Source organism: Convolutriloba macropyga, chromosome 14 (genome assembly GCF_964194025.1).
Source record: "Convolutriloba macropyga chromosome 14, txConMacr16.3, whole genome shotgun sequence".
NCBI classification, from domain to species: domain Eukaryota; kingdom Metazoa; phylum Xenacoelomorpha; order Acoela; family Convolutidae; genus Convolutriloba; species Convolutriloba macropyga.
Window position 1 is genome coordinate 40,341,736 of NC_134481.1, and position 27,078 is coordinate 40,368,813.

The 27,078-nt window shown below is 34.1% G+C and overlaps 1 protein-coding gene across 1 annotated transcript in view; it reads right to left on the bottom strand.

Annotated features, from left to right (window-relative positions):
- Positions 1 to 27,078, bottom strand: part of LOC142352932 (uncharacterized) — a 58,881-nt gene that overhangs the window by 1,479 nt on the left and 30,324 nt on the right. Inside the window, exons 8-13 of the mRNA XM_075405089.1 lie at positions 24,616 to 24,812; positions 18,750 to 18,988; positions 9,224 to 9,315; positions 5,227 to 5,274; positions 2,495 to 2,556; positions 2,351 to 2,417 (exon numbers count right to left, since the gene is read on the bottom strand). Coding sequence (XP_075261204.1) covers positions 2,351 to 2,417; positions 2,495 to 2,556; positions 5,227 to 5,274; positions 9,224 to 9,315; positions 18,750 to 18,988; positions 24,616 to 24,812 — 705 coding nt within the window. The remainder of the gene's footprint in view (positions 1 to 2,350; positions 2,418 to 2,494; positions 2,557 to 5,226; positions 5,275 to 9,223; positions 9,316 to 18,749; positions 18,989 to 24,615; positions 24,813 to 27,078) is intronic.

Genomic DNA, 27,078 nt, shown 5'->3' on the forward strand with positions numbered 1-27,078 from the left:
TGGTTCTCATTTTATATAATATCTTTTTCTGTTTATGACCCTTGCAACCCAGCTCAGTGGTTGTTTATACTGTTTGCTTAGAGTATGTGTTATATTAGCGCAGATTTAAGATATAATAGCACAGCATTGGGACCCAGATTGAGGTTTCGTCAAAACAATAATGTAAAAAAAAATAAAAAGAAAAGAGTATTTTTTATTTTCCATTACAAAACGTCTGCACCTTTTAGCAAAACGTCTGAACCTATTTAGAGCCTTGAATTTTTGCAACATAAGATGTTTGTAGCTATAAAATTGTTACATTGAAAGCATTCGCCGGAATTCTTATCAAAAAAAATTAAAAAACGATACTCTTCACTTCAGTCAATTTTTCTTACACTTTGCCGCCCCTCACTAACTTCTAAGATATTTCGTTTCAATTTTATTTGGACTCACTACAATTTAGGGTGAAACACTTCCCAGCTACCAACAGGAAGCAATGAAAAAATCTACTGATGAAACTGCCGTCAACTGACGTAATATGTACAGTTTTTAGCGGTGAAAGTTTAATTTTTGCTACTCTTATCGTGTTCAGACTTAAGAGCCGCTGCTCTCACATTTTTTAGTGATTTTTAGCGTTTGCACTTCGATCATGGTTCCGTATCCAGGGTCGCATAATGTAAGTGTTGGGAAATATCGGTAAAAAAATCCTAGAGTTATAACAATTTTCGGTATCTTATCGGAGTTTGTGAACACTGCAGTTGGGATGTTTCACAAAACATTATCAGGTTCGACATAAAATTTTAAGGATAGAGCTTTCATTTTAACCTATGCTCGCGCGAAACAGTTACCATGATTACTGATGAAACAGTTACAGAAACAGTTACAGAATATTACTGATGAAACCAAATTAGCTCAATTTCATCTTCAGTGGTACATTAATTGCGGATCTCTTGTCTTTATTGAAAATGCAAATTCAAATATTGTACAGGAGAAATACAATGTATATATTATATCTGATTTTTAAACCTCAACCGAATGATTATGAAAGAAATTCGTCTGCCAATTTGACTGTTGTCTGTTTGACACTGTTTAAATAAAGTTACATTCAAAAATAATTATTTCACTTTTACAATTCCTATTCATTACCCGGGTTGACCACCATTAAAAAAACTTACGAATCATACAACGCCATATATGGTTTTTATGGAAACTTGCCAACCATAAAAACGGTCATAGAAAACTTTGAGTTTGCTTGGAAATCAGTCGAAAAAAGGAATCACTGTCTGAAAACACCTTTTCTGTAATTGAAATGTCGAAATACGGAACTTGGTTTTTATGGTAACTTACTTACCATAAAACGCCATAAAAGAAACTGGCCATAATGGTAACTTACCAACCATGAAACTGGCCATAATGGTAAGTTACCAACCATAAAACGGGCCATAATGGCACCTTATCAACCATAGAACGGTTCATAATGGTACCTTTTTTAATCTAGAACTGGCCATAATGGCAGCATAGCAAATGTAAACTGAGCATAATGTCATGAACAATTCGGTTCCCGGGTGGACCAAACTTACCAACCATAAAAAGTTACCATTATGGTCCATAAAAGTCCATAAAAAATTCCGTTCTATGAACTTGAAATGGTTTGTAAGTTTCCATAATGGCCCTTTTTTATGGTTGGCATTTTTTTTGGCAACTATAATCTTTTTTATAGTTGCCATAAAAAAATACCAACCATAGAAAGGGCCATTATGGAAACTTGCAAACCATAGCAAATTCATAGAACGGAATTTTTTCTGGAAATTTATGGACCATTATGGTAACTTTTTATGGTTGGTAAGTTTGGTCAACCCGGGTATTCATTCAGCTTTGAGGCAACCAACTTCGATGTAAACAATATTCAAAAACTTTTAGTGCATTGAACTTTTTTCAGCTGTAATCTCGCACTCCGTTGTCAAAATTGCTTTTTTTTCTATCCGCTGTTCCTTTAAATAATCAACGTATACAAAATTTTGGGCCATGATCAGATCAAGACATTACTGATCATGCCATGACTTGGTCTAGAATTGGTCTGATCAGATTTATTGGTTCTAGGACATCCAAACGCGACTATCACAAAAACAAAATCAAGTTCAAACCTCTACCTCATTTTCTTTTTATTTGTGATAGCCATAATTAATTTGAGGTACCAGACCCCAGTAATCAAATCAGACCATGTTCGGACTGTGGACCATGTTCGGAATTTGTGTACTCTGATTACTTGGAAAGAAATTATCAGGATGAACAAACAACAACACAAAAATCTGATACAGTCTTTATATTATCTCAAATGATGAAGACTAGGTATGACTAGGAGACAACTTACATGGAATTTATGTCGAAAACTGGACAGATAGTCGGACTACAGGTTAGAATGAAGCAATCTCGATCACCTGAAAAACGGAAAAAATTGAAGTTGAATTTTTCTTACATTTACTGATTTTTCTAAGTAATGGAGGATGCAACTAGCCTGCATTTGTTGTCGGAATTGTCCCCGTGCACAGTAAGTCACCGGAAGAACTTTTGAACTCTCTAAAAAAAATGGGGTCTTTCCCATTATAGCCCCCCCCCCCCCAGCTTAGTGGTCAGGTAACCTATAGCCCCCCCCCCCCCCAATTTTGGTAATTATACGATAATGGGGGCTATAGTTTCATGGGGGGGGCTATAATGGGAAAGACCCAAAAAATGAATTCATCTCCATAACTGGTCTCTGGTTTCTATTTTCCCACCCAGCTCTTCCCCACCACCCTAAGCATCTGTTACGTTTACGCCCTCATCCCTTTCCACTCTGCACTGTGAGAATGCAAAAAAATCTCAACTATCTTAATTAAACCCTCTTCAATCTTACGTAATGTTTTCAGTTAAAGACAACGATGTTAATTATGATCCCGTTTCTGAAAATTATGCAATTTTTTGGAATATGATCAACTGTTATTCAACTTATTGTCGAACTTTATACCAGACTACCATATCAATTTGTTTTCTAATCGAAACCCGTCAAATATTAACTTTGTTGTTGGCCTCTGTTCAATTTTTTAATGGTAAATTGTCTCTGTTTTATACGTTTTATTAAAGGTATGCGTGCTCTTTTTCAACGTTTTCAAAAATTGGTCGGATCTATTCTGTTTCACCCCCCCCCCCCCCCCCGCTTAGTGAACATAAATCTTTTATGACCCCCAGGCGCACGTGCTATTTTCTTATATAGTAATGTGCTATATAACAACATATAATTTGTAACTGGGGGTCATAAAAAACACTGGGGGGAACAGAATAACAGAAGAGATCCAATTAGTCTCATCAATCTTGCATCATAGAAGGTTTTTAAATAATGGTTTTTTTCAATTGAGTTCTGATAAAGTCTGGCATGTCCTTTTTACAAAGCCAATAAACTTGTTTAAAAGTTCACTAAAATTTTGGATTTTAGTATGAAAGTTTTTAGAATGAAATTTAGAGCAGCAAACGAAGCAAGTTTCTAATAAGGGTGTTTAAAATAGCCCACTCAACGTGTTTAAATACGCAAGTTTTCAAGGTGCCGAAACTTCACAGTGCCAGAAGTTAAGATGCCAGAAATTTCTATATACAAAGCCAGAAGCTCCAATCCATGACCTTTTATGAGGGCATTTCAAAACTTGCAAGTTGCTGTTTTAAGTATAGTTTAGGTGACTCTGCTTGAAGTCATTGATAACTTCTGTGGTTTATCAGTTCCCGGGTCGAGGAAAAACCGGAAAAAACTTTTTAGGGTCTTTGTTTTTTTTCTTTGGCGGCTAGGTCAGGTGCGCTCCTTAAGGAGCACAGTAATGCGCCGGCTCTAGACTTCAAAGAAGCTAAAAAGGCCCATGCAAAAGCTAAGACAAATTTACTGCAGCAAAAATCTGAACGCCAAAAAATCGGACAAACATGTAAGCTTAATATTAGCGGTGAAATTACATGTTTTAGCGGTGAATTGTGGTGAATTTTTGTAAGATCACTGCTTACTTTAGCGGTGATCTTACATAATTTCACCGCATTCACCGCCTTTCATCGCAAAATTATGTACGAAATTTGCGGTGAAAAAACTAACTTATCACCGCTTATCTTACATATTTTTCCATTTTTTGCGGTGAATTTTTATATGATCACAGCTTACTCAAGCGGTGAACTTACATAATTTCACCGCATTTCACCGAAAAATTATGTACGAGAATTGCGGTGAAAAAAAACTTTTCACCGCTTATCTTACATATTTGTCCGATTTTTTGGCGTTCAGATTTTTGCTGCAGTAAACTTGTCTTAGCTTTTGCATGGGCCTTTTTAGCTTCTTTGAAGTCTAGAGCCGGCGCATTACTGTGCTCCTTAAGGAGCGCACCTGACCTAGCCGCCAAAGAAAAAAAAACAAAGACCCTAAATAGCTAAGACTAATGCGCGAAGGGGTCACTAAAGAAAGCGGTGATTTCATGTAATTTCACCGCTTTCACTGCTCTTCTCACACAATTTTACCACTTTTTTCTAAGCGGTGAATTTATGTAAGTTCACCATTAAGTTAAGCGGTGAATTTATGTAAGTTCACCACTAAATTAAGCGTTGAATATATGTAATTTCACCGCATTCACCCTTATCTTACATAATTTGGACACTTTGTTTCAAGGCGGTGAGTTTATATATTTTCACCGCTAAATTCAGCGGTAAAATTATGTAATTTCACCGCTACCAGGCGATTAAGGTTTTTTCAGCGCATTCACCGCCTGATTCATGTAAGTTCACCGCATTCACCGCTTATCTTACATAATTTTGCGTTGAAGGCGGTAACACCTCGGCCCGGGTTATAAAAAATCAAAAGTTGGTAAGGCGACAAAGCCAAAATAACAGAATTCACAATATTCAAAGCCAAAAGCTTATTGTCATTCAAACTCGTGATTTTGCAACGTTCAAGTGGCGTTTTTTAAGCAAGATTACGTGACTCTTCAGAAATACTTCTGAAGTTCTGGCTGGGCATCTGGAACCGCTACGTTCTTCTCTATAAATGTCCAAATTTCCCAGTGAATTCAAACAGAGCCAATTAACCTACACCTAATTGACGTCGGCTTAGGTTTCATCAACGTTTCCTGGTAATATCTGGGTTCAACCAGGGTCTTCTTGCAAAATTTTTGGAAATTTTCGCAAGACTAGCATCTGCAACCGACTTGATTTTTGATTATCTTGCTGCTGCCTTGTGTCAATACTTACACTAGCGCTCCATGGTCCAACGCATTATTCATAGTTGAACAGCAAAACCTGAAAACATAAAAAATGGCAATAATTGTTGAATTTTTTCTGAAAGGTAAAGTTAAGCAGCCGTTAGTTTTCAAGACCCATTCAAAAAAGTCAACAGCCATATCCCGATCTTGTCATCTTTCGCAGAAATTAAATGAGGACTAAATGCAATGACAGCACAATTTCGCTGCAAATTTTGAAAGCTTGAAATGAGAACAACGTACTTAACGCCAAGTCAATATCAGTACGACTGGGTAATTGTAATGAAAAATCTAAGTACTGATTCACAACTATCGTCATAGCACATTTTCGACTTGTCAGTCTTGTGCAAGTCTTAAATTCAAGGCTAATTATGAATAATTCAGCCTAAGGAAAACATGAATCGCCTTCGTGCAATCGAACTAAAATTATAAAATGAAACGCAATGTTCCAGAAAAAAGCACATAGATAAAAACTGTGACTTAATATAGCCGGGTCCGATTCCGAGATTGTTTACGGAAAGCGCTAAAAATTTGAGAGTGGTGCCCTGAAACTGCACTGAACGTTTGTAGGAAGTGCGTCAGAGGTATTATAAGTTATGCAAGAAATGTGCTGAAGAAACAAGCAGAAGTCGGCGCCGATTTTGAAAAACGGCGCTGAAATCTTGAACCGGCAATTTGTGCATGCAGTAAAAATTAAATGACCGCTGTAGTAAATCAATAAGAGTCCAGCACGCTTTTATCTAAAACTTCCCATTTCTGATAACAACGAACATGAATGTGTGCTAACTAATCAATTTCAAGTTGTGAGTTTTATATTAAAGCAGCATTTTTATTACAATATTTTTATTAGAATTTTTACAATTCAAAGAATTTGAATTGTATTGGGGCACTGTATTTTTTTTTAAGGTCTGTTCACACATTTTCATGATTGAAGTCAAATTGGAGTAGTGATTTTGGTCACGCCGAAACAGGAAATGGAGCGAAAAAGCGAGTGATTTTGCGGCGTGAATTTTTTTCGCTCTAATTTTAAAGTAGAGTGAGAAATCGGTGTTTGAACAAAAATTCGGTTTCTCGGTAGTGGTTTTTTGTTCACATGCGGCAATTTCACTCTGATTTTTACTGTTTTTTCGATTTTTTGGATCGAATTTTTTTCTAAATGGTTTTTCCAATCCATTCACAGCTCATTCTAGGCCTAGTTTTTTGTTTGAATTAAATTTTCATTTCTTGCTAGTGGTTTTTTGTTCACATGCGGCATTTTGACATTGATTTTCTGTTTATTTCTTAATTTTTGTTCTGATTTTTTCAAAAATCGTTTTCTCAATTCACTCATAGTCCATTCTAGGTCTAGTTTTTCTGTTTAGTTAATGAAAATTCTTTGAATTGTACGTCAGGACTTGTTCTGCTATGTTTTTTTGATTAGAGCTTTCTCTGATTAGACTTATCAAAAATTTCAGCGAAATCATCTCACATGAGAATGCTCCAAAATGTGAACAAAGCTTTGAAATTGCATCCATGTTCGGGTACATTTCAGCACATTTCAATGCTTTATTATGTAAGGCTTTTTGCGCGTAAAATTTTCAACAAAGTTTCAATGATCAAAAAATTTTCAAAATCAATATTTTCGAAAAACTTCTCAGTATCCCGCTTCATGTTTTGTTAATTTGTTGTCAGATTAAATGAAGTCTGTTAGTAACAGTACAAAAACTGCTATTACAAGTGCAAAAAATATTGAATACTTTTTCAAATATTCCCTCATCAATTTATTTGTGCGAAACTTGCAAGACAGTCAGTCGAGATTACGTCAAAAAAACTCAATAATCTTCAGCATATTTCAATGGTTTATTATAAAAGCTTTGCTTTTGCGCTAAAATTTTTGAAAATTAAGCGCAATTCTGCGCTTTTCTGACATAATTTTGTTCTTGCTGAAAAATCAATCAATGATCAACAAAATTTCAAAATAAAGAACAAAATCAATACCTTGAAAAAAATTTTCAGTATCCGGCTCCATGTTTTGTTAATTTGTTGTTTGATGGGACGGAAAAGTTTCAAAGACCTAAAATTTTAAAAGATTTTGCTGGATCAGATTCTGATAAATCATTCGCCCAGGATATCCAGATAAAACTTTTCAAAAAATGTATTTTCATAAAGGGGGCTGTGGTAAACAGACCGAAAAAAAAGAATAAAATGAGTAAATGTAGTCTACATTAACAGTTTTTGAAACAAAATTGAAAACCAGCCAAAACGTGATTAAAATTAATCACATATTGAGTTCCTGTAAACACCTATAAAATACTAGAACACCAACTGCGTATAATTAGGCTGCCAAAACATTTTCTTCAAAGTCAAGGCGTCACCAAAATTCGTCATTGCGAAAAACTACTCTTTTGTTCTTTTCTCACCTCCCTAGTTTAAACTTAATTTCAAAATTGCATTTATTTATAAAGAAATTTGGAAACTTTGTAAAATAATGCACTAATTTTACAAATATTTGCAAAGAGGTCTGAATATTTGTGTCCCCTATCGTAATTAGTTGGCCTTGTAGGGTGATTTTACCACCCATAGCGTTTACAAGGTGTATTTTAAACATTTTTCAATTGGATTCAACAGTCTCCGATAAATGGTTAGGAAAATCACCCACATTGCTAAATTAAGCAGAGCTCGACCGGAACGAACTCGGTGGATCGTTTGTAAATTTTTGCAAATCTAACATTATTTTGCAAAATTTTGCAAATTTGACCTTAAGAGGAGATAATTTGCAAATTTTTACAAATTGGCATTATTGACCAACATTTTGCAAATGTTTTCAAATTTGGCATTATTTTTGAACTAGGGCTATAAAGTCTGACATGTACTGTTTAGCTATGATTGCTGTCACACTGAACACAAAAATAGAGAGATAAAGAAAAGACTGTGTAGAAAAACAATTAACAAAGTGTTCATTGCAATATGTGTCCTTGCATGGCAAAATCGATGTATATGGTCATTTGTACGATACCTTATATGTCATTGTTTTTTGCAAGACAATTTTAAAAAATTGCTTATTAGAACCATAATTTTAACATTTAATAAATTAACAAATCTAACATTTTACAAAATTACAGGAAAACACTGGTATTCTTGGGCTAATTGAAAAGTATTTCCGAAAGAGAGATCAAAATTGGAATGCTGAAATAAGCATCTAAAACTTATGAAATTCCGGCGTCTCCGTACACATTAATGGATAACAACATTTGCGGTGAAACTAAACAAAAATCTATCAGTTAATGAGATATTAAGCATCTGTTCGAAGGAAAAGCTGGATATGTAATTTTTTTGCTCTTAAAAAGCAATTAAATAAAATCGGTTAGTAACAGTTCAAAAACGGTTAGTACAAGTACAAAACATTATACGATTTTTCTTTAAATTTCCTGTCATCAATTTATTTAAACGAAACTTGCAAGACGGACAGTCAAGAATACGTAAAAAAAACTCAGCAATTTCTTAAACATTGGGAAAATATTTTTGCAATGTTACCCGAGCAATTTCAATGTTATAAACTTTCACAAATTGAAATCGACAAAAAGCTTACTTTTCTATTTTTTGTTGTCAAAGTTAAATGACCAATGAATCGGACTTTTCTCAATGTTTTGATGCTCTTGTCATTAAAAGTTGAGAAAACCGTTCCGTTTTTTTGAAAGATATCTTTAAAATATGGAAAACAAAAGTCCAAAAAACAGTGAATTTTACAGCCATCGTTGTTTTACAAAACTGTGGTACGCCAAGTTACTATTATATCTCCACCTGGTTCAGAAATATGCAAAAAAAGTAGTAAAATTGAAAAAAAAAATTGATGACCAAAAGAGGCATAGCGTTGCCAACAATTGCCTACTTTTGTTAACTTTTCACACCACAGTGAAGCTCAACTCCAAATAATGGATACAAACACAGAAAGGGGTGTTGCAGTCGCATTTTTTTCATGCGAACAAAAAACGATAACTCTCCTTACTAACACTATTTCGTCAGCAGTGACGTCGAAATTAACGTCAATGGCAACTTGCTGCATCTTCCCGTAGAATTCAACCCCATCTTTCTGTAGCTGGACCTGGAAAATATGCCTTTACTACCGATGCGAAAAACATACTTCTTCAGAACATTTGAAACACGAACAATCATGATTTAAAGTGTCATGTCTCTGCGGTGCTAGGTTATAAATTGCTCAATTTTCCTTAAGCGGTGCTAGATTTCAAACTTGTTATTTGTGAGCAAGCACCTGACTCTCATAAACACTTCTGGCTTAAATCTCGCACGGGTATCCGGTTCCCGATTGATGGCAGACTTTCTCTGCGACTTCGTAAGAGTCCCGTGACCTGCACATCATATCAGGGATGTTATAATTGATTGGTTAAAACGAGCCATGCATTTTGGCTAAAAACAGGTTAGTAAAAAATCTAACGTGTTTATCTCATCGAAGCATTGTATTGTTTGAATATTTGAAACTATGTGAGTTAGAATATCATGGTCTGTTGTTTCAAAGATACGAGAAAAAGAAAATTCTCTCGCAGTCAACAACTGAAAATCAACAGAATGATTTTAGTGAATTCCCGGGTTGACCATTCTTAGGAACCAGATCAAAAAACTATATATATTCCTATGCAGGCCATACAAAATTTTCTTATATGACCTTGCTATGTTGGCGAAGATTTCCAAATAAAATTCTTAGATGGTATCCAAGAATCCGGTATGCAAGTTTGTACCTTCTTTCAACACCCATGCAATGCTTATACAGCAGTCTCAGCTTTAAGCGCTTTAGACAAATTATGGTATATTAGCACCATATATTGTTGATACGAGGTTCTTATATGCTCGCTATAATGTTGTTAAAAGTTTCTTATATGGTCTTTACTTGCAAGAATCCTACATGATCCATAAACGGATCTTGCATGATACATCCATACTAACTACATGTTTCTTATATGGCTCCAAAATTCGTTCACGATTCACGTATAGTACATGGTTCTCAAACGGTTCTTCTATGGTTCCTACATGCAAATGCTTTTCAGAAAAAAAAAATAAACGAATTGATTTTGCTTTATCGAAGGTTTAATGTAGTCACAGGATGTTCGTTTGTTCCCTCAACTCTTCTCTGTACTTTTTTCAGCTTTGATATTATAAGTGTTTCTTCTATTGTATCCAAGAATCCAATATGCAGTTTATGTCTCTTTTCATCGCTCATGCAATTTTTATGCAGTACTCTAAGCTTCTGTCAAATTTGAAAAATATATTGCAACGTGGCCCCAGATAGATAATTTTTGTCTTACATCGGATGTAAAAAATTAAACAGCAATTCACTAAGATTGGAGTAAAGAGAGCGGAAAAAATCATATCAGCCTGAAAATAAGAAGCGCAACTCACATATCAACAGAAAATGCAAAGTAAACAATATTTTGAAATAAAAAATTTTTTAATCAACGAAAAATTGAATTGAAAAATCAAAGAATATAACAACAAAACAACACAGAAATACACTTTGAATGTCCTTGAGTGCATTTTTTCTCATTCCTAATAATTCTCAAAGGAATTCAGAAAGTTGACAAGTAGGACACATTATAATCAATACCCAAAAACACATTTTCTGGTTTTGAACTACTTTTGAAAATGAGAAAGGAATAAGCGGACGCTCCTCTTGCTTGCTTGTAACTCTTCAATGCAATGATTTTCAAGACAAAACCAATAACTTTCGACGCTATTTGGGGTGACGAAGTCTCTTATCTCGACATAACGAAGCCTTCCAATAGTTCTACAAGAAATATAACTGTTTCGTGATGACTTATGGGAGAGTGAATCGTGTTCTGAAAAACCTATGCTCTCAGGGATTGCGGCAAGTGACCCTTCAGCTCTGGTATCAACTAGTATTCCAGAATTCAAACATTTTGTTTGAAAAATCACCTTTTTTCTGCAAAGTTTATCGGCGAATTTTACAAACTTGTAGTTCTCTAAAAAATTCTTTTTTATTTTAATTAATAAGGTAGATTGATTTTCAACTAAAATCAGTTCCCGTATTTAAAATAAATGCTTATGATTGTTTTGTGGTGATCCGAAAGGTCACAATAATTACGTATCAAACTTTACATAGAAAACAAGCTGGAAACAATACTGAAAAGACAATTCCAGCAAAAAGTGAGTTTTTCGTTTGAAAAATTGATCTAAACACATTTATTTTTTATTCAACTTTTCGGTAAAGATTTTTTTCTTCCTGTTAATGAAGATAGCCTCAAGATCAATTGAATACTAAATATAATTGATAAAAGATAAAAAAATATTGATTTGGCTACATTCTGTGTTTTGCTTTCCATCAACTGATTGACAAAGGATATTACCCCATTCTTCAAAAACTTCACCAATAATATTCTTACCTTTTGAAAATCAAATTCTAACCTGATTTCTATCAAATAAAGCAAAAATTGTGCAACTCTTCAATTTCAATTTTGTTTTCTGCAGTTTCAATTACTAATTGTCTACAATTTTTTCTAAGCTATCCAACTTGCGCTCATTGCAGTCAAATATTGTTTTTTACATCTCATTGAAATCCAGTTGATTAAGCTACACGCCTCTAATGACGCCATCTTATGAATATGGAGAGTAACTATTAATCGTAAAAACTCTTGAACAAATGTGAGCTTTCTTTCTTCACTTCCTTGAAATGCTGTAACAAGCAACCACGTGTTTCGCAATTTTTATATTGCAAATATTAAATATTTTCGTAAGTTCCTGGTGATATGAAAAATTGAAACTCATGAGGATCCTATAAGTATTTAATCACGAAATTTAAAATTTTCACATGCTTCATTGAGATATGAAGCCTCAATATATTTGAAAGATTTTAAATTCTGCGAAACCATACCAACACAATGATTGGCATACCATGAGCTATTGCCGCAGTATAAATTTTACCTACTTTATAATGACTCCCGCAAAAAAGAGAACTTTTAAAGTGAACCATTGCAAAAATCAGTGCAAAAATCAGTGCAAAAATCAGTGAATGATTTGTCTCGAAGAATTTGGTTTGTAGCGAATAGTTTTAAAGTTTAGGATACTATACTTTTTTCAGATTTTTCAGGATTTTTCATTTTTTCAGTTTGTTGTTCTTTTCGTCAACTTGTAACTTATTCTCATCATTGAGAGGTCCAGTACAATTTCTCGTATTCTAAAAATTAACATGTTTCCTGATATCATGGCGTTACATATGTTTTTCTTTGTTTGACAATATGCGTTTTCATAAAGTTATGTGAGTGATGTATTTGTGTTTCTTTTTCGCTTCCTTTAGCACAATCGCGTAATAACAGATCCCAATCATTTTCAAGTGTGGCCCAATTGAACTTATTCGTTCATTCAGCATCTCTTTAGTTGAATTAGTACATGTAGAAATTGAAATAAAAATGAAATATAAGATAATATTCAGAAAACAGCTAATGATTTTAATGGCTTCTCTAATTTGTGTTTTCGCAATGTTTATATTTTGTTGTTCGTATTTTTTGAGGTTTTCTACATCTTTAGTCCGTTCCGTAGACTAAGTCTAACCAAAAACAGGACCTATTGGTTTCATTCTGACTTTTTAACAAAATTACCAAGAATTACTTTGCTGAAAGCTAATGATTTTCAATGATTTTGAATACTTTTGAAATTAATTGGTTTAACAAATGTTGATTGATTTTCAATTTCGCATCAATATTTCTGCTTTTTGTTGACTTGTTGCAGGGTCTCAGTAAGATATATCCCATCTGCTGTTTGAGTTAGGACAAAAAAAATCTGTGTCGTTAGGGTTTTGTCTGATTGTAATTTGACGTTGTTACTAAGTGCTTTTTAGATATTGAGTTTTGTTTTTGCTTTTTTGTAGTTTTTTTTTCTCGTAGTCTTTTTAATGGCAGATCTCGTCAATTGATTGTCTCTTTGTCAAAAATGTCGGTCAAAAGACCTTTAAGACAAAATTGTAGATGAGCGCGGGTCGGAACATCATGTGCGAACGCACATTAACGAGCCGCCTTGTTGCATACTTTTTTAAGTTTTCCAGTCATCAATTTTTTTAAACGAAACTTGCAAGATGGTCAGTCAAAATTACGACAAAAAACTCAGAAATTTCTTAAACACTGGGAAAATATATTTGCAATGTTACCCGAACAATGCCAATGTTATAAACTTTCATAAATTGAAATTGACAAAATAGCTTGCTTTTCAATTTTTTGAAAAGTGGAAATGACCAATGAATCGCAATTTGTTCTATGTTTGGATGCTCTTGTCATTAAAACTGAGAAAACAGATCCTATTTCTTAAAACAGATATATGTAAAAACTCAAAAACAAAAGTCCACAAAACCATGAAATTTACAGCCTTCGTTGTTCTACAAAACTGTGGTACGCCAAGTTACTATGTTATCTTTACCTGGTTCAGAAATATGCAAAAAAGTAGTAAAATTGAATGAAAAACTGATCACGAAAAAAAGCATAGCGTTGCATTACGATGCAGAGGTATACCCCAAAATTTCCGCCTTAGTAAAATTCCGGCTCGGAAATGAGTTACATAAAATGAAAGAAATTAGATGACATTCTTTGTATCTTACTTTTCGCAAAAAGGGTTCCACCAATTTTGCGAAATAAAAGAACATTCGGTGTGAAAAGTAGGTAACAAATTTAGGTATCTATTATTCGCGCGCATTTTGAGCATGCAATAAGCACTTTAATAAAGATTTAATTGAAGCTTTCAAAGCTTTAAAAGGCTTTAAATACATGCAACTACAAAACCTGATATTTTTTCCGAAAAATCCCTCGCACATCAAAGACTTTGTCTATCAATGTGGGACTGGCCAGTTTTAATAAGTAGTAATAAATAGTACTAATAAGTAGTAATAAGTAGTAATAAAGTACTATAAGTAGTAATAAAGTAGTAATAAAGTACTACTAGTAGTAATAAGTTAGGCTTAATTAAATAAGTAGTAATTAAGTTAGGCCTAATTGCGGATTATATGCGAAATCGAGCTACATTGTAAGCAAAAAATCGATACGTAAATTGAGCGGATGCGTGATACAACTCGCGCGAAAAATAGGTTATTGAGTTTGTACTTGTATTTCGCGGCTAAAATTAGGACACTTTTACGAACACTGGATACGATATTCCCTTCCATTTTGCCGGTTTCTGCTAAAGTAGCTATTTTCCGCAATATTGTACCACTTTCAATGTATTAACTTAGTAAAAACGAATACGAGAGACACACATCGGGCAGATCTGCCCGTGACGATTTGGGTATACCTCTGCACTGTAATGTGCCAACAATCGCCTACATTTTTTATTTTTTTCAAACCATCTATGAAGCTCCTTTCCAAATAATGGATACAAACACAGAGAAATTGGTTTGCAGTCGCATTTTTTTCATGCGAACAAAAACGATATAACAATCTTTACTAACACTATTTCATCAGCATTGACGTCGAAACCGACATCAAGGTTAACTTGTTGCATCTTCCCGTAGAATTCAATCCCATTTTTCTGTAGCTGGACCTGGAAAACATGCCTTTACTAACGATGCGAAAAACATACTTCTTCAGAACATTTGAGACACGAACAATCATGATTTAAAATGTCATGTCTCTGCGATGCTAGGTTATAAAATGCTCAATTTTCCTTAAGCGGTGCTAGATTTCAATTTCATTATTTGTGAGCAAGCACCTGACTCTCATAAACACTTCTGCCTTAAATCTCGCACCGGTATCCGTTTCGCAATTCATGGCAGACTTTCTCTGCGCCTTCGCAAGAGTCCCGTGACCTAAACATCATATCAGGGATGTTATAATTGATTGGTTAAAACGAGCCATGCATTTTGGCTAAAAACAGGTTAGTAAAAAATCTAACGTGTTTAACTCATCGAAGCATTGTATTGTTTGAATATTTGAAACCATGTGAGTTAGAATATCATGGTTTGTTGTTTCAAAGAGACGAGAAAGTTCTCTCGCAGTCAACAACTGAAAATCAACAGAATGATTTTAGTGAATTCCCGGGTTGATCATTCTTGGGAACCAGATCAAAAAACTATATAAATTCCTATGCAGGCCATACAAAATTTTCTTATATGACCTTGCTATGTTGGCGAAGATTTCCAAATAAAATTCTTAGATGGTATCCAAGAATCCGGTATGCAAGTTTGTACCTTCTTTCAACACCCATGCAATGCTTATACAGCAGTCTCAACTTTAAGCGCTTTAGACAAATTATGGTATATTAGCACCATATATTGTTGATACGAGGTTCTTATATGCTCGCTATAATGTTGTTAAAAGTTTCTTATATGGTCTATACTTGCGAGAATCCTACATGATACATAAACGGATCTTGCATGATACATCCATACTAACTACATGTTTCTTATATGGCTCCAAAGTTCGTTCACAATTAACGTATAGTACATGGTTCCGAAACGATTATTCTATGGTTTCTACACGCAAATGCTTTTCAGAAAAAAATAAACGAACTGAATTTGCTTTATCGAAGGTTTAATGTAGTCACAGGATGTTCGTTTGTTCCCTCAACTCTTCTCTGTACTTTTTTCAGCTTTGATATTATAAGTGTTTCTTCTATTGTATCCAAGAATCCAATATGCAGTTTATGTCTCTTTTCATCGCTCATGCAATTTTTATGCAGTACTCTAAGCTTCTGTCAAATTTGAAAAATATATTGCAACGTGGCCCCAGATAGATAATTTTTGTCTTACAGCGGATGTCAAAAAATTAAACAGCACTTAACTAAGATTGAAGTAAAAAGAGCGAAAAAATCTAAAAAATCATATCAGCTTGAAAATAAGAAGCGCAACTCACATATCAACAACAAATGCAAAGTAAACAAAATTTTGAAATAAAAAATTATTTAATCAACAAAAAATTGAGTTGAAAAAACAAAGAATACACGCAAAAAAAAAACAACACAGAAAAACTCTTTGAATGTCCTTGAGCGCATTTTTTCTAATTCCTACTAATTCTCAAAGGAATTCAGAAAGTTGACAAGTAGGACACATTAGAATCAATACCCAAAAACTTGTCTTTGATTGCATCATGAAACACATTTTGTGGTTTTGAACTTCTTTTGAAAATGAGAAAAGAATAAGCGGACGCTCCTCTTGCTTGATTGTATCTCTTCAATGCAATGATTTTCAAAACAAAACCGATAATTTTTTGACGCTATTTAGGGTGACGAAGTCTCTTATCTCGACATAACGAAGCCTTCCACTAATTCTACAAGAAATATAACTGTTTCGTGATGACTGATGGGAGAGTGAATTGTGTTCTGAAAGAACTATGCTCTGAGTTAATGTAGCAAGTGTCCCTTCAGCTCTGATATCAACTTGTATTCCAGAATTCAAACATTTTGTTTGAAAAATCACCTTTTTTCTGCGAAGTTTATCCGCAAATTTTACAAATTTGTTGTTCTCTAAAAAAATTTCTTTTTATTTTAACTAATAAGGTAGATTGAATTTCAAATATAGTCAGTTCCCGTATTTAAAGTAATTGTTTCATGCTCATGTTTGTTTTGTGGTGATCCAAAAAGGTCACAAAAATTACGCATTAAATTTTACATGGAAAAGAAGCTGGAAACAATTCTGAAAAGACAATTCCAGCGAAAAGTGAGTTTTTCGTTTGAAAAATTGATCTAAAACACCTTTATTTTTTATTCAATTTTTTGGTAGAGATTTTTTTCTTCCTGTTATTGAAGATAGCCTCGAGGTCAATTGAATACTAAATATAATTGACAAAAGATAAAGGAATATTGATTCGGCTACATTCTGTGTTTTGATTTCCATCAACTGATTGACAATGGATATTACCCTATTCTTCACAAACTTCTTCAATAAAATTCTTACCTTTTGAAAATCAAATTCTAACCTGATTTCTATTTTAAAAGAGCAAAAATTGTGCAACTCTTCCATTTCAATTTTGTTTTCTGCATTTTCAATTACTAATTGTCTACAATTTTTTTCTAAGCTATCTAACTTGCGCTTATTGGAGTCAAAATTTGTTTTTTACATCTCATTGACATCCATTTGATTAGGCTACACGCCTCTAATGACGCCATCTTATGAATTTGAAGAGTAACTATATATCGTAAAGACTCTTGAACAACTGTGTGCTTTCTTTCTTCACTTCCTTGAAATGCTGTAACAACTTGTTTCGCAATTTTTTTATTGTAAATATTACATATTTTTGTAACTTCTTGGTAACATAAAAAATTGAAACGCATGAGGATCCTATTAGTATTTAATCACGATATTTAAAATTTTCACACGGTTCGACATGATATGAAGCCTCAATATATTTCAAAGATTTTAAATTCTGGGAAATTATACCAACACAATGATTGGCATACCATGAGCTATTGCCGCAGTATAATTTTGACCTACATTATAATGACTACCGCAAAAAAAAGAGAACTTTTAAAGTGAACCATTGCAAAGATCAGTGCAAAAATCAATGCAAAAATCTTGCATAATGAAAGGTGAAATAGGAGAGCTTAAATCAAGTATCGATCAACGACAGGATATTTTTATTTGCCAATTTCTTCTATTCAACTCACCTAAAACGAGTGGAAGAGAAAAAACATTTAGAGTTGACTGAAAATATGAAGAGAGCAAATAAAGAAATTATTTAAAATCTGATAAGCTACAAAGCATTTAATGGATTTTGGATTTAAATTAGAACCTTCCCGCGTCGAGACCGAATGGTTAACTTGCAAGAACTTCCAAGTTTTGTATAAAAGATGGTTAACTTGTAAGAACCCTCAAGTCGAATGATTAACTCGTAAGTTTCAGTCCAAAATGAAAAAAAAATTGAAAAGAATTTATGATTGATTTTATAAAAGAAAATTGCCAGTTATATCAAAATGTCTTGAATTAATGTTAATGTTACGAAAAACGACTCTTCTTGACATGTACTAGAGACAAAAATTAAAAAACATTTTGACTGTTCAAATTTTCTGACTTGAATAATTTTATTAATTTTGTTAAGTTGGGACGAGTACTTAGTCCACATTCAAAACTTTTGCGCGGGGCTAAATCGATGAAAAAATTGTTGTTGTTTTCCGCCATTGTGTCGAAAAACATTTGAAAATTAACTCTGGATTATTTTTCTCTGTACTTTTGAGGTTAACTTTTCAATTGATAATTTTTAACCAAGATTTTTAAATTTTTCATTGAAATTAAACGCTCAAAAATAAATTTTACAACTTAAATTGCCCTGTTCTGTGAGTGTTTTTACGGGCATTTGAATTTCTGTCTGTTTTGAATTATACATGAATAGACTTAAAATTGATGTTGAAATTTATGTACCTCTGATTTTTTTTTAAATGTCAACAGTCATAATTGTCTGAAAAGAATTAAAAATGATGTAATATTAGCATGCGTCAGTAGTTCAAAAAAATGCCAACAGTCAAAAACGTCAAATATGTTTACTTACTCTGAAAATCCAGATTACACACGCACACAAGACTTTAAAAAAAACTCACGGAGAACGTGAATGAATTCTGATTTCCATCAAGACCCTTCAAGTACGTAAGAGACTCGTCCACGTATTCAGTGTCAACCTCTGTAATGGTCGAACCCGCCAAAAGATCATTCAAATTAGAATTTAGCGATTTTAGATACACCCTCATCGACTGGTAGTCGGCTGCATCTGTCGGAGATACTGTAAATCTAACTGGCAGACGATTAGGACAATACGCGGTGAAACCGGTCGCAACTTGAGCTAAAAAAAGAAAGCACAGGTTCCATTTCACATTTTTAAATTGCATGTTTTTATTTTGTTTCTTTTCACTCACACAAACAACCTCAGGTCTCATGAAGAAGCGAAGTAATAGTTACGTGACTCTGCTTGAAACTGAGAACTTCTGGCGTTTATCGAGAACCGCGAACCGTTTCGACATATTAAGTCAGAATTTCGATGTGACTTCTGCAGTGTCACTTAACCATTTAAAACACGAAACACGCTCGTTTTAAAATGACCAAAGTCAACGAAATTCAACTTCTGGCTAAGTAGCAACTTCTGGCATTTTGACTTCTGGCACTGCAGACTTTCGGCAATTTAAAATATGCACGTGAGTGTTTTAACTGATCAGACTGTCACCCTCCAAATTAACAAAATTAACTTCCGTTAAGAGAGACTCAGACCCGACAACCTAAGTCCTAAGTAACCTCGAATCACAGGAACTTCCGTGAGCATAAGTGAGCATCAAAGTACTCAGTCTGCGCACAAAATTGGAGCGCACGGGTAAAAGTCTGGGCATGGTATGATCAGAGACTATTTCAGTCTGGGAGGTCGATCTGACCTGAAACAATCTTGAGAACACAAAAGTCAGACCAGAGGCTAATTTGAGCGCACAAATTTCCAATCAGAGTTTGTTTCAAGGTTTCAAGTGCGCAAAAGCTTTCAAATGGGGTCTCAATTGTACGCTCTTCAGCTTAGAAGCGATTTCAAGCGCACAAAAGTCTGTGATCAGATATTGATGCGATTGCGAAAAAGTATCGACTTTTTCCTATCGTGTTTATTTGGCAATAAAGCAGTAATTTTGGTTCGAAGACGAAGACCAGAAACATGAAATATAGCGAAAATTTATCTCCAAACGCGAATCTTAGGGTGAGCGTAATTGCCTTGCCCATTTTAATAAAAATTTGTTGCTGATCTGATCAGAAATCATTTTAACTGCACGAAAGTTTGTTCTGTGATCGGAATTTCTCCTGGGCTAAGTTTGGGCAAAAATCTGGGCAACGGTAACTTGTTTGGCCAGAATCTCTGTATAGTCTTATCAGAGATGGCTTAAAACACACCTCGAACGCATAACGCACCTGCAGTGATCGAAAATCGGACCTCCAGTCTAGGACGCTCTGATAAGTCAGTCCAGTCTGTAATCTCAGTTTGGGTTACAGGCAGAACAACCAACGAACGTTGACATTTATTTTTCTCTGTCTGGAGAATCGACTCAGACCATATATCAAAGCCGACGGTATCAAATTTATTATAGAGTTCTGCTTTTAGATTCATCAGTTTAATAGAGTTGCTAACGAGGTTGGTAAATTATATTAACAATTATTACCGAAAAGTAGTATTCTAAAAACCATAACAACTATTAATTAACAAAGTATGTTGTTTTTATCTAAAAATTTGCTCTCGAACTGTCAGCGGTTAGTATTAAAAACTGGCCTTATGGAACAGAACAGCTTAGAAAACTAAATTAACAAATTTTAGAAATTCACTTAGAAAAATCAGCTTTTTCAAATGTTGACCTTTTATCATCCTGGAAGGCTTACGCCAAAACAGCCTCATCACACAGATATCCAAATTGATTTTAAGTGTTTAGTTCGAAACACAAATTTGTTAAGACATCGTGATTCATGATTATTGGCTCAGGGTTGTAGTCAAAAGAAATTGTCAAGCTCCGAGGCGAAGCCGTGTGGCCCAAAACTTTCATAGGGTTAAATCTCGGATCCTTTCCGATTGTGCCCCCTCCCCCCCCCCCCCCCCACCCGTTTACTTATGTTCCCCCAGTTACAGAGCGCGTGTCATTTCAAAATAAGTTACTAAACAGCACGTTAACTCGTGTGTCGGGGGGGGGGGTGGCAAATAATATGCAACCAATATGCTGGGGGGGGGGGGGCAAAAAGGTCCAAAATCTAAAATCTCAAAACCAGCACAAAACTTTCAAAATTTACGCCTCTTTTTAGCTGCTGATGTTATATAGCACGTTACTATGTAAAAATAGCACATGCACCTGGGGTGCGTAAAAGATATAAACCCACTAAACTGGGGGGGGGGGGGGGGAGAGATCCAGTATATCATTTATTCACTTCAGTTATGTTATCTGATGTTAGTCTTTTTGCACACATTACGTAACGTTGATGTTTTGACCTTTTCTAAAAATCTGCACTGAATGTCTTTTAATTGCATTTTTTGTTTCTTCATACTTTATGCAATTCAAACGGCAGTTAAGCTGTCGTCTTATCTTTTCCTTTCCCTATCGGAGTTGTTTCCGTAGTACACCTAACGCGATACTCCTGTATCTAGTAGTAATCCCGATTTGCCCATCATACAACTTTTCTTGATTTCATACAAGGTCATATATGATCCCCGGTAATCATACGAGGTCATATATGATTTGTAAGACTTGCCCGTAATCATACAAATTTGATACAAAAAATTGAAATAGTTGTAAACCACTCTAATCGTAACAGCTATAACGCTCAATCAATAAAAAATATACAAGAGTAACCCAACAAGGAGTTCTTGATATTGATTTTTCCCGGTAATCATACACGGTCCTATATAATTGGTATGATTTCCCCGTAATCATACAAGTTTCATACAAAAAAAATAATTTAGTTTTAAATGAGTTAACGATTCCAATCGTAACAACTATAACGCTCTTTTAGTATAAAAAACACACCAGAGTCACCCAAACGACGTGTTCCTGAATTTCGTTTTTTGCGGTAATCATACACGGTCATATATGATTTGAATGATTTCCCGGTAATCATACAAGTTTCATACAAAAAAGTAAATTTGATGTAAACGACTCCATTCATAACAGCGATAAGCTCAATGAGTAAAAAATAAACCATAGTCACCCTAGCAACGACTTCTTGAGTTTCATTTTCCGGCACTCTATTATTGCAATTTTTTTATAAATGTTTCTCGCCAATTGACGAATTTTGAGTGTTTTTCATAGCTTTCGCGTTATTGTATAAATTAAAAAAAATCATTTTGACTAACAACTACTTCCTCGTCGTACGGGAATCTTTATGATAACCTTGATTTCTTATAAGGATCATATATGATTTCTTCAATTTCATACAAGGATTAAATATGATTTTCTCTGTTTCATACAAAAATCATGTGTTTTCTAGCTCTCATATTTCTACAAAAATTGCTTTTCTGAGTTGTTGATGCAATGTGAGTGGTTATTCGTGATTTAATTCCTCGATTTCTCGTAAGGATCATAAATGATTTCCACGATTTCATGCAAGGATCATATATGGTTTCCCGGAATTCATTCAAGAATCAAATATGGCTTCCTAGGATTCACACAAAAATGTTGTATGAGTTCCTTGTTCTCATGTTTCTCCGTAACTTGTTTTTTTTTTGGTTTTTTAAGCCTTATGGAATGTGAAGAGTGAATTCAATTCTAGTTTTCCCGCAAGAATCATACATTTTTTTCCTGGTTTTCACTCAGGAATCATGTGTGATTTCCTAAGTTTCCTGCAAGGATCATATATGATTTACTCGGTTCCATGCAAGGATCATATATCATTTCTTTGGTTCCATGCAAAGATTATAAATGATTTCCATTGTTCCATGCAAGGATCGTACTAAGAAATACGTTATGATTTGTATATATGATCCTTTTATGCAGCATATAGGATCCTTGCATGGAACCAAGGAAGCGGCGACACGGGATGTAATTAGGTAGGACAGAGACTTGAAATTCATACTTCGGGTTTATTAGACGGTAAACTTATAAATTTTAGCGACTTTTGTGACGAAAGATAAGTTTCAATCAAACGTACCAAAACTAACAAGCCTCTAATGACAAAATTGAAACATTTCTAAATTTTAACATATTCTAAATTAGTCCAATTAAATAAAATTGAAGATCGCTCATATAGAGGTAACAGTTTGAGCTTCAACTAATCTTATTAAGTTTGAAAACTGAAAACGTGGTTTAAAACAAAATTATTCAAAATTATTGGCTCTCTTTTGTAAAGGAGAGGTTATCGAGCTCCTATAGTAAAAACCCAGATGCTCAATAACTTCAACTGGGCAAAAAAGAATCAGGTGGTAATATTTTCAGTGGTGATCGGATCTTTACCATCCGTTTGTGCCCCCACGTGCGTTAGAGTTCCCCAAGTTAACGAGCACGTGCCATTACATATTACATCAATGTGCGTTGGAGGGAAAAATATTGCAAACAGAGAACAATGTACACCAACTAAGCCGGGTGAAAACGGAAAAAACTAAAATATATCGGATAACTTTTCTGCCAAAATTCATCTAGCTGAAAAAAATCTTGAAAAAATTAATTCCAGGGCTGACCACCCAGAATTTTTTAGTACTGATTTTGCGTATTACCATAGTGTCTTGTAAAACCAGTACTAAAACAGCTAATTTACATGAAACAGAACAACTATTCAGACTGTTCGCAGTAATTTCATCTGTTCGGAGTAATTTCATAGTAAAAACAGTACAGTGAATTTTTTGAAAATGATTAAACTGACAGAGCTTTTCAGAAAAGCATGCAAAATGCGTGCTTTTTGTAAAGACAATTACAATTAACAGCCAAATACACGCTGCATACTACTGCTGACACTGATACTAGATGCTGACACGGAGTGATTGGGGTGCTTTCGGGTTCCACTTCAGAGGCAACGTGGAGCGTGCATTCACATAACCAGAACAGTTATACTCTTGAACTTTCTTCTTTCTTTGGCGTTCAGTCGTTCTTTTCTTTGTTCTTTCAGCAGTAATTTGATGAAGTATAATGTTAATATTCTTGTGGTATGATGAAGTATGGTGTAAATGTGCCTGTTTTGTGATGTTGCATGATGTGAATATGCCTGTAGTGTGAGGTAGTACGGTGTGAATATGGTTGTGGTGTGATGTAGTACGGTGTGAATATGCCTGTTGTGTTATGCACAATCAGCACTGAAACATATTAAAAACAGTGTATTTTGGGCTGATAATCAGAGCACGTTGAAAACAAAGGTTTTAGGATGACAAGAGTTATACAAAAATGTTAATTAGGTTGATAATTGCGTGGTAAAGATCAAAACAGGGATAAAAGAGATACAATTCTACACTGAAAAACACACTGATCAGTGTAGATTGTGAACACAATCTGTACAAGTAAGAAAGAACACAAGTCAATATACAGTCTCTGTATTTATAGTGGTTCAGTACTGCACTGCTCTCTGTGGTCGACCCGAAACGAACATTTTGTTGGGATTTTCAGAGATTTGCTCATTTTTATAATCATTCTCTGATTAAGTCGATCCTTGAGTCCTATCAGAGGCGATTATTAGCGCACTTGAGTCCTATCAGATGGAATTTCGAGCGTACTTGAGTCTGATCAGTTTTTATCTCTGACCGTAAGATTTTCCGATCAGAAGAGGTTTTTGAGCGCACACGGAGTTTCGAGTACACGATAGTCTGATTGGAGATTACTTCCGCCTGGGTCGTTATAATTAGAAGTGATTTTTGTATGGAACGGTCTGATCAGAGACGAAATCGTTCGGTCTGAACCTCGACCTGGGTGCGTTGTACTTGTAACATGATCAAATGTTTTTTGTTATAAATATGTTTACAAATTTCTTAACTAAGTTAACCTGTGATTGAAATGTCTCGGTAGTCATACGTTACTTCCTTTCCCGGACTTTTGATGTTGCCCAAGTCAGGTGCCACGACCCAGTATTTTATGACGTATTGGACGTTTGCAGGTACTGAGCTGAATTCTTTTTTGCTCCCAGCGTAGTTAGCAGTACATGGACCTTGGTCTGTGCAGCCGTCGAGCACAGGGGTTACTCTAATAACACACGAATTACCGAATATTTATATGTTGGTTGTGTGAAATGAAATGCTAGAGAGAAATGAATTTGTGAGAAAGGTGACTGGAGGCCAAGGTATAAAGTTAATACTTTAATACTAAGGTCATCCCGAATTATCAACAATAAGGAAATGAAAATCTGTATTTTTTTCTGTAAAACTTGAAATCTGAGACCAATAATCTTTTGGACAACACCAACAAGATCTTTTAACGTCCCAATTCCATTTTATTTTGTAAAATTTGTAAAAAAAAAAGAGAAAAGTTGTAAAGAAAACGAAAAGTTTCACAATTTTTCCCAATGCAATAAATTTTGGATTGGCGCTTATTGGATGAATTCCAGAAAAAAGGCTGACAAGAGTGCTACAGATTTTTCGTTTTCGTATCAATTCAGAGCTATTGAGCAGCCGCCTTCTTACACTTAAAGATAGTAATATTCGCTTGACAAGCACAGAACGAAATTGGGCATTGAGAAATGAAATCTTGACGGGCTTTTCCCTAAGGAAAAATCCACAGAACTTTCCATTTTGTCTACTGTTTATAGCAGCAATATGGACTACTTGATAATTTTTAGACACCCTTCTTTGTCGTAACAAATTGGAACAAATTCGAACAAAATTTGAGGCTTAAGGGTCGAAATTTTTAGAGCCAATTACATTTGAAACTTTTCCTGCTTTGAAACCTTTTCCAAATTGTCAGTAGTGGATAAAAGAGGGCTTACAGAAATCAGTAAAATTTGGCCCGATTCGACATGCGCGATTAGCGCTTGGAGAAAGGGTCAAATTTTTGCTGGTGGCTGGAAGCCCTGCATAAAACAGGGCTTCCAGCCACCAGCAAAAATTTGACCCTTTCTCCAAGCGCTAATCGCGCATGTCGAATCGGGCCAATTTTTACTGATTTCTGTAAGCCCTGTTTCATCCACTACTACATGTTAGCTCTAAAATTTGATAAAAATTAAAATTATTATTCTATGAATTAGTCAAGAATTATTATCTTCCTTTATTTATTCTAGATCTAGCATCTATTCAGAAAAAAGGAATCAATATACTTCTCATATAAATTAAAAGAAGAAGAATTAGTTTATTTGAATATTATACTTATAAACATGCTATCTGAATTGATTTCTAGTGTGACCATATCTATATTTATGAAGATAAATACATAGTCTACATTTCCTATTTCTAAATCTATATAGTGATATATGTTTAAAAACCTTACACATACTACATATTAGATATTGATCAGGATCAGAATAATGATATCCCAAATGTTCTATATAATCTTTAACTTTAACCATATTTTTACAAACATAACAAGAATATTCTAACTCTTTACAAATATTACAACATTCTTTCCAAGATTTATTTATACATTTATTACATTTCATTTTTTCTTTTCAAAAATTATTTTTTAATTATTTTCCCTAAAAAATACATCATGTCTCAATCAACTAATACTAATGTCATAAACTTCTGTGATGTCTGTAATATATCCTTTGAAACAAAGAAGGGTTTATACAGACATCAATCATACGATCTCAAACATAAGGAATTATTGGAGAAAATGTTTGAGTCTGAAGAAGAAGAAATCTTAGAGAGGGTGTATAATCCGGATGAAGATGATTATATTATTAAAACTAAAAGTAAAACTGAAACTAAACGTATAACTGAAACTGAAAGTAAAACTGAAACTAAATCGGAAACCGTAACTAAATCAGAAACTGAAACTGAAAACAATATCTATTCTAAGATTAGGTATATATGTAAAGAATGTCATGAAGAATTTAGAAGTAAAGTAGCTCTAACTACTCATTCATATAGTCACAATATCATGTACCTAGAAAACACAGAAGACTTCGATATAAACTCAAGTCAGAAAATGAGAGAATTTTATATTACTGATAAAGGTGGGAATTACATTGAAGATATAGACTAAGCAACTAATTACTCTTTAGAAGAAATTAAAAACTGTTACCAGTTTCGTAAAGTTAAGAGTTTTAAATATAAGATCACGGCTGAATATGATTATAAGAAGAGAACCAAAGAAGAAGTTAAAACTACTAAAATATTCTTCATTACTGATTATATTAATAATAAGGCAATATATGAATATGGTGACTTCAATCGGTGGCTAGATTTCGAAAAGGAAATATATGAAGTTTATGGTTATGATTTTGAGTTTCTTGGAAAAGCATCTATTGGTAGTTACATAGATTTACCTCCAGATCTCAAAAACTCTAGATTAATAT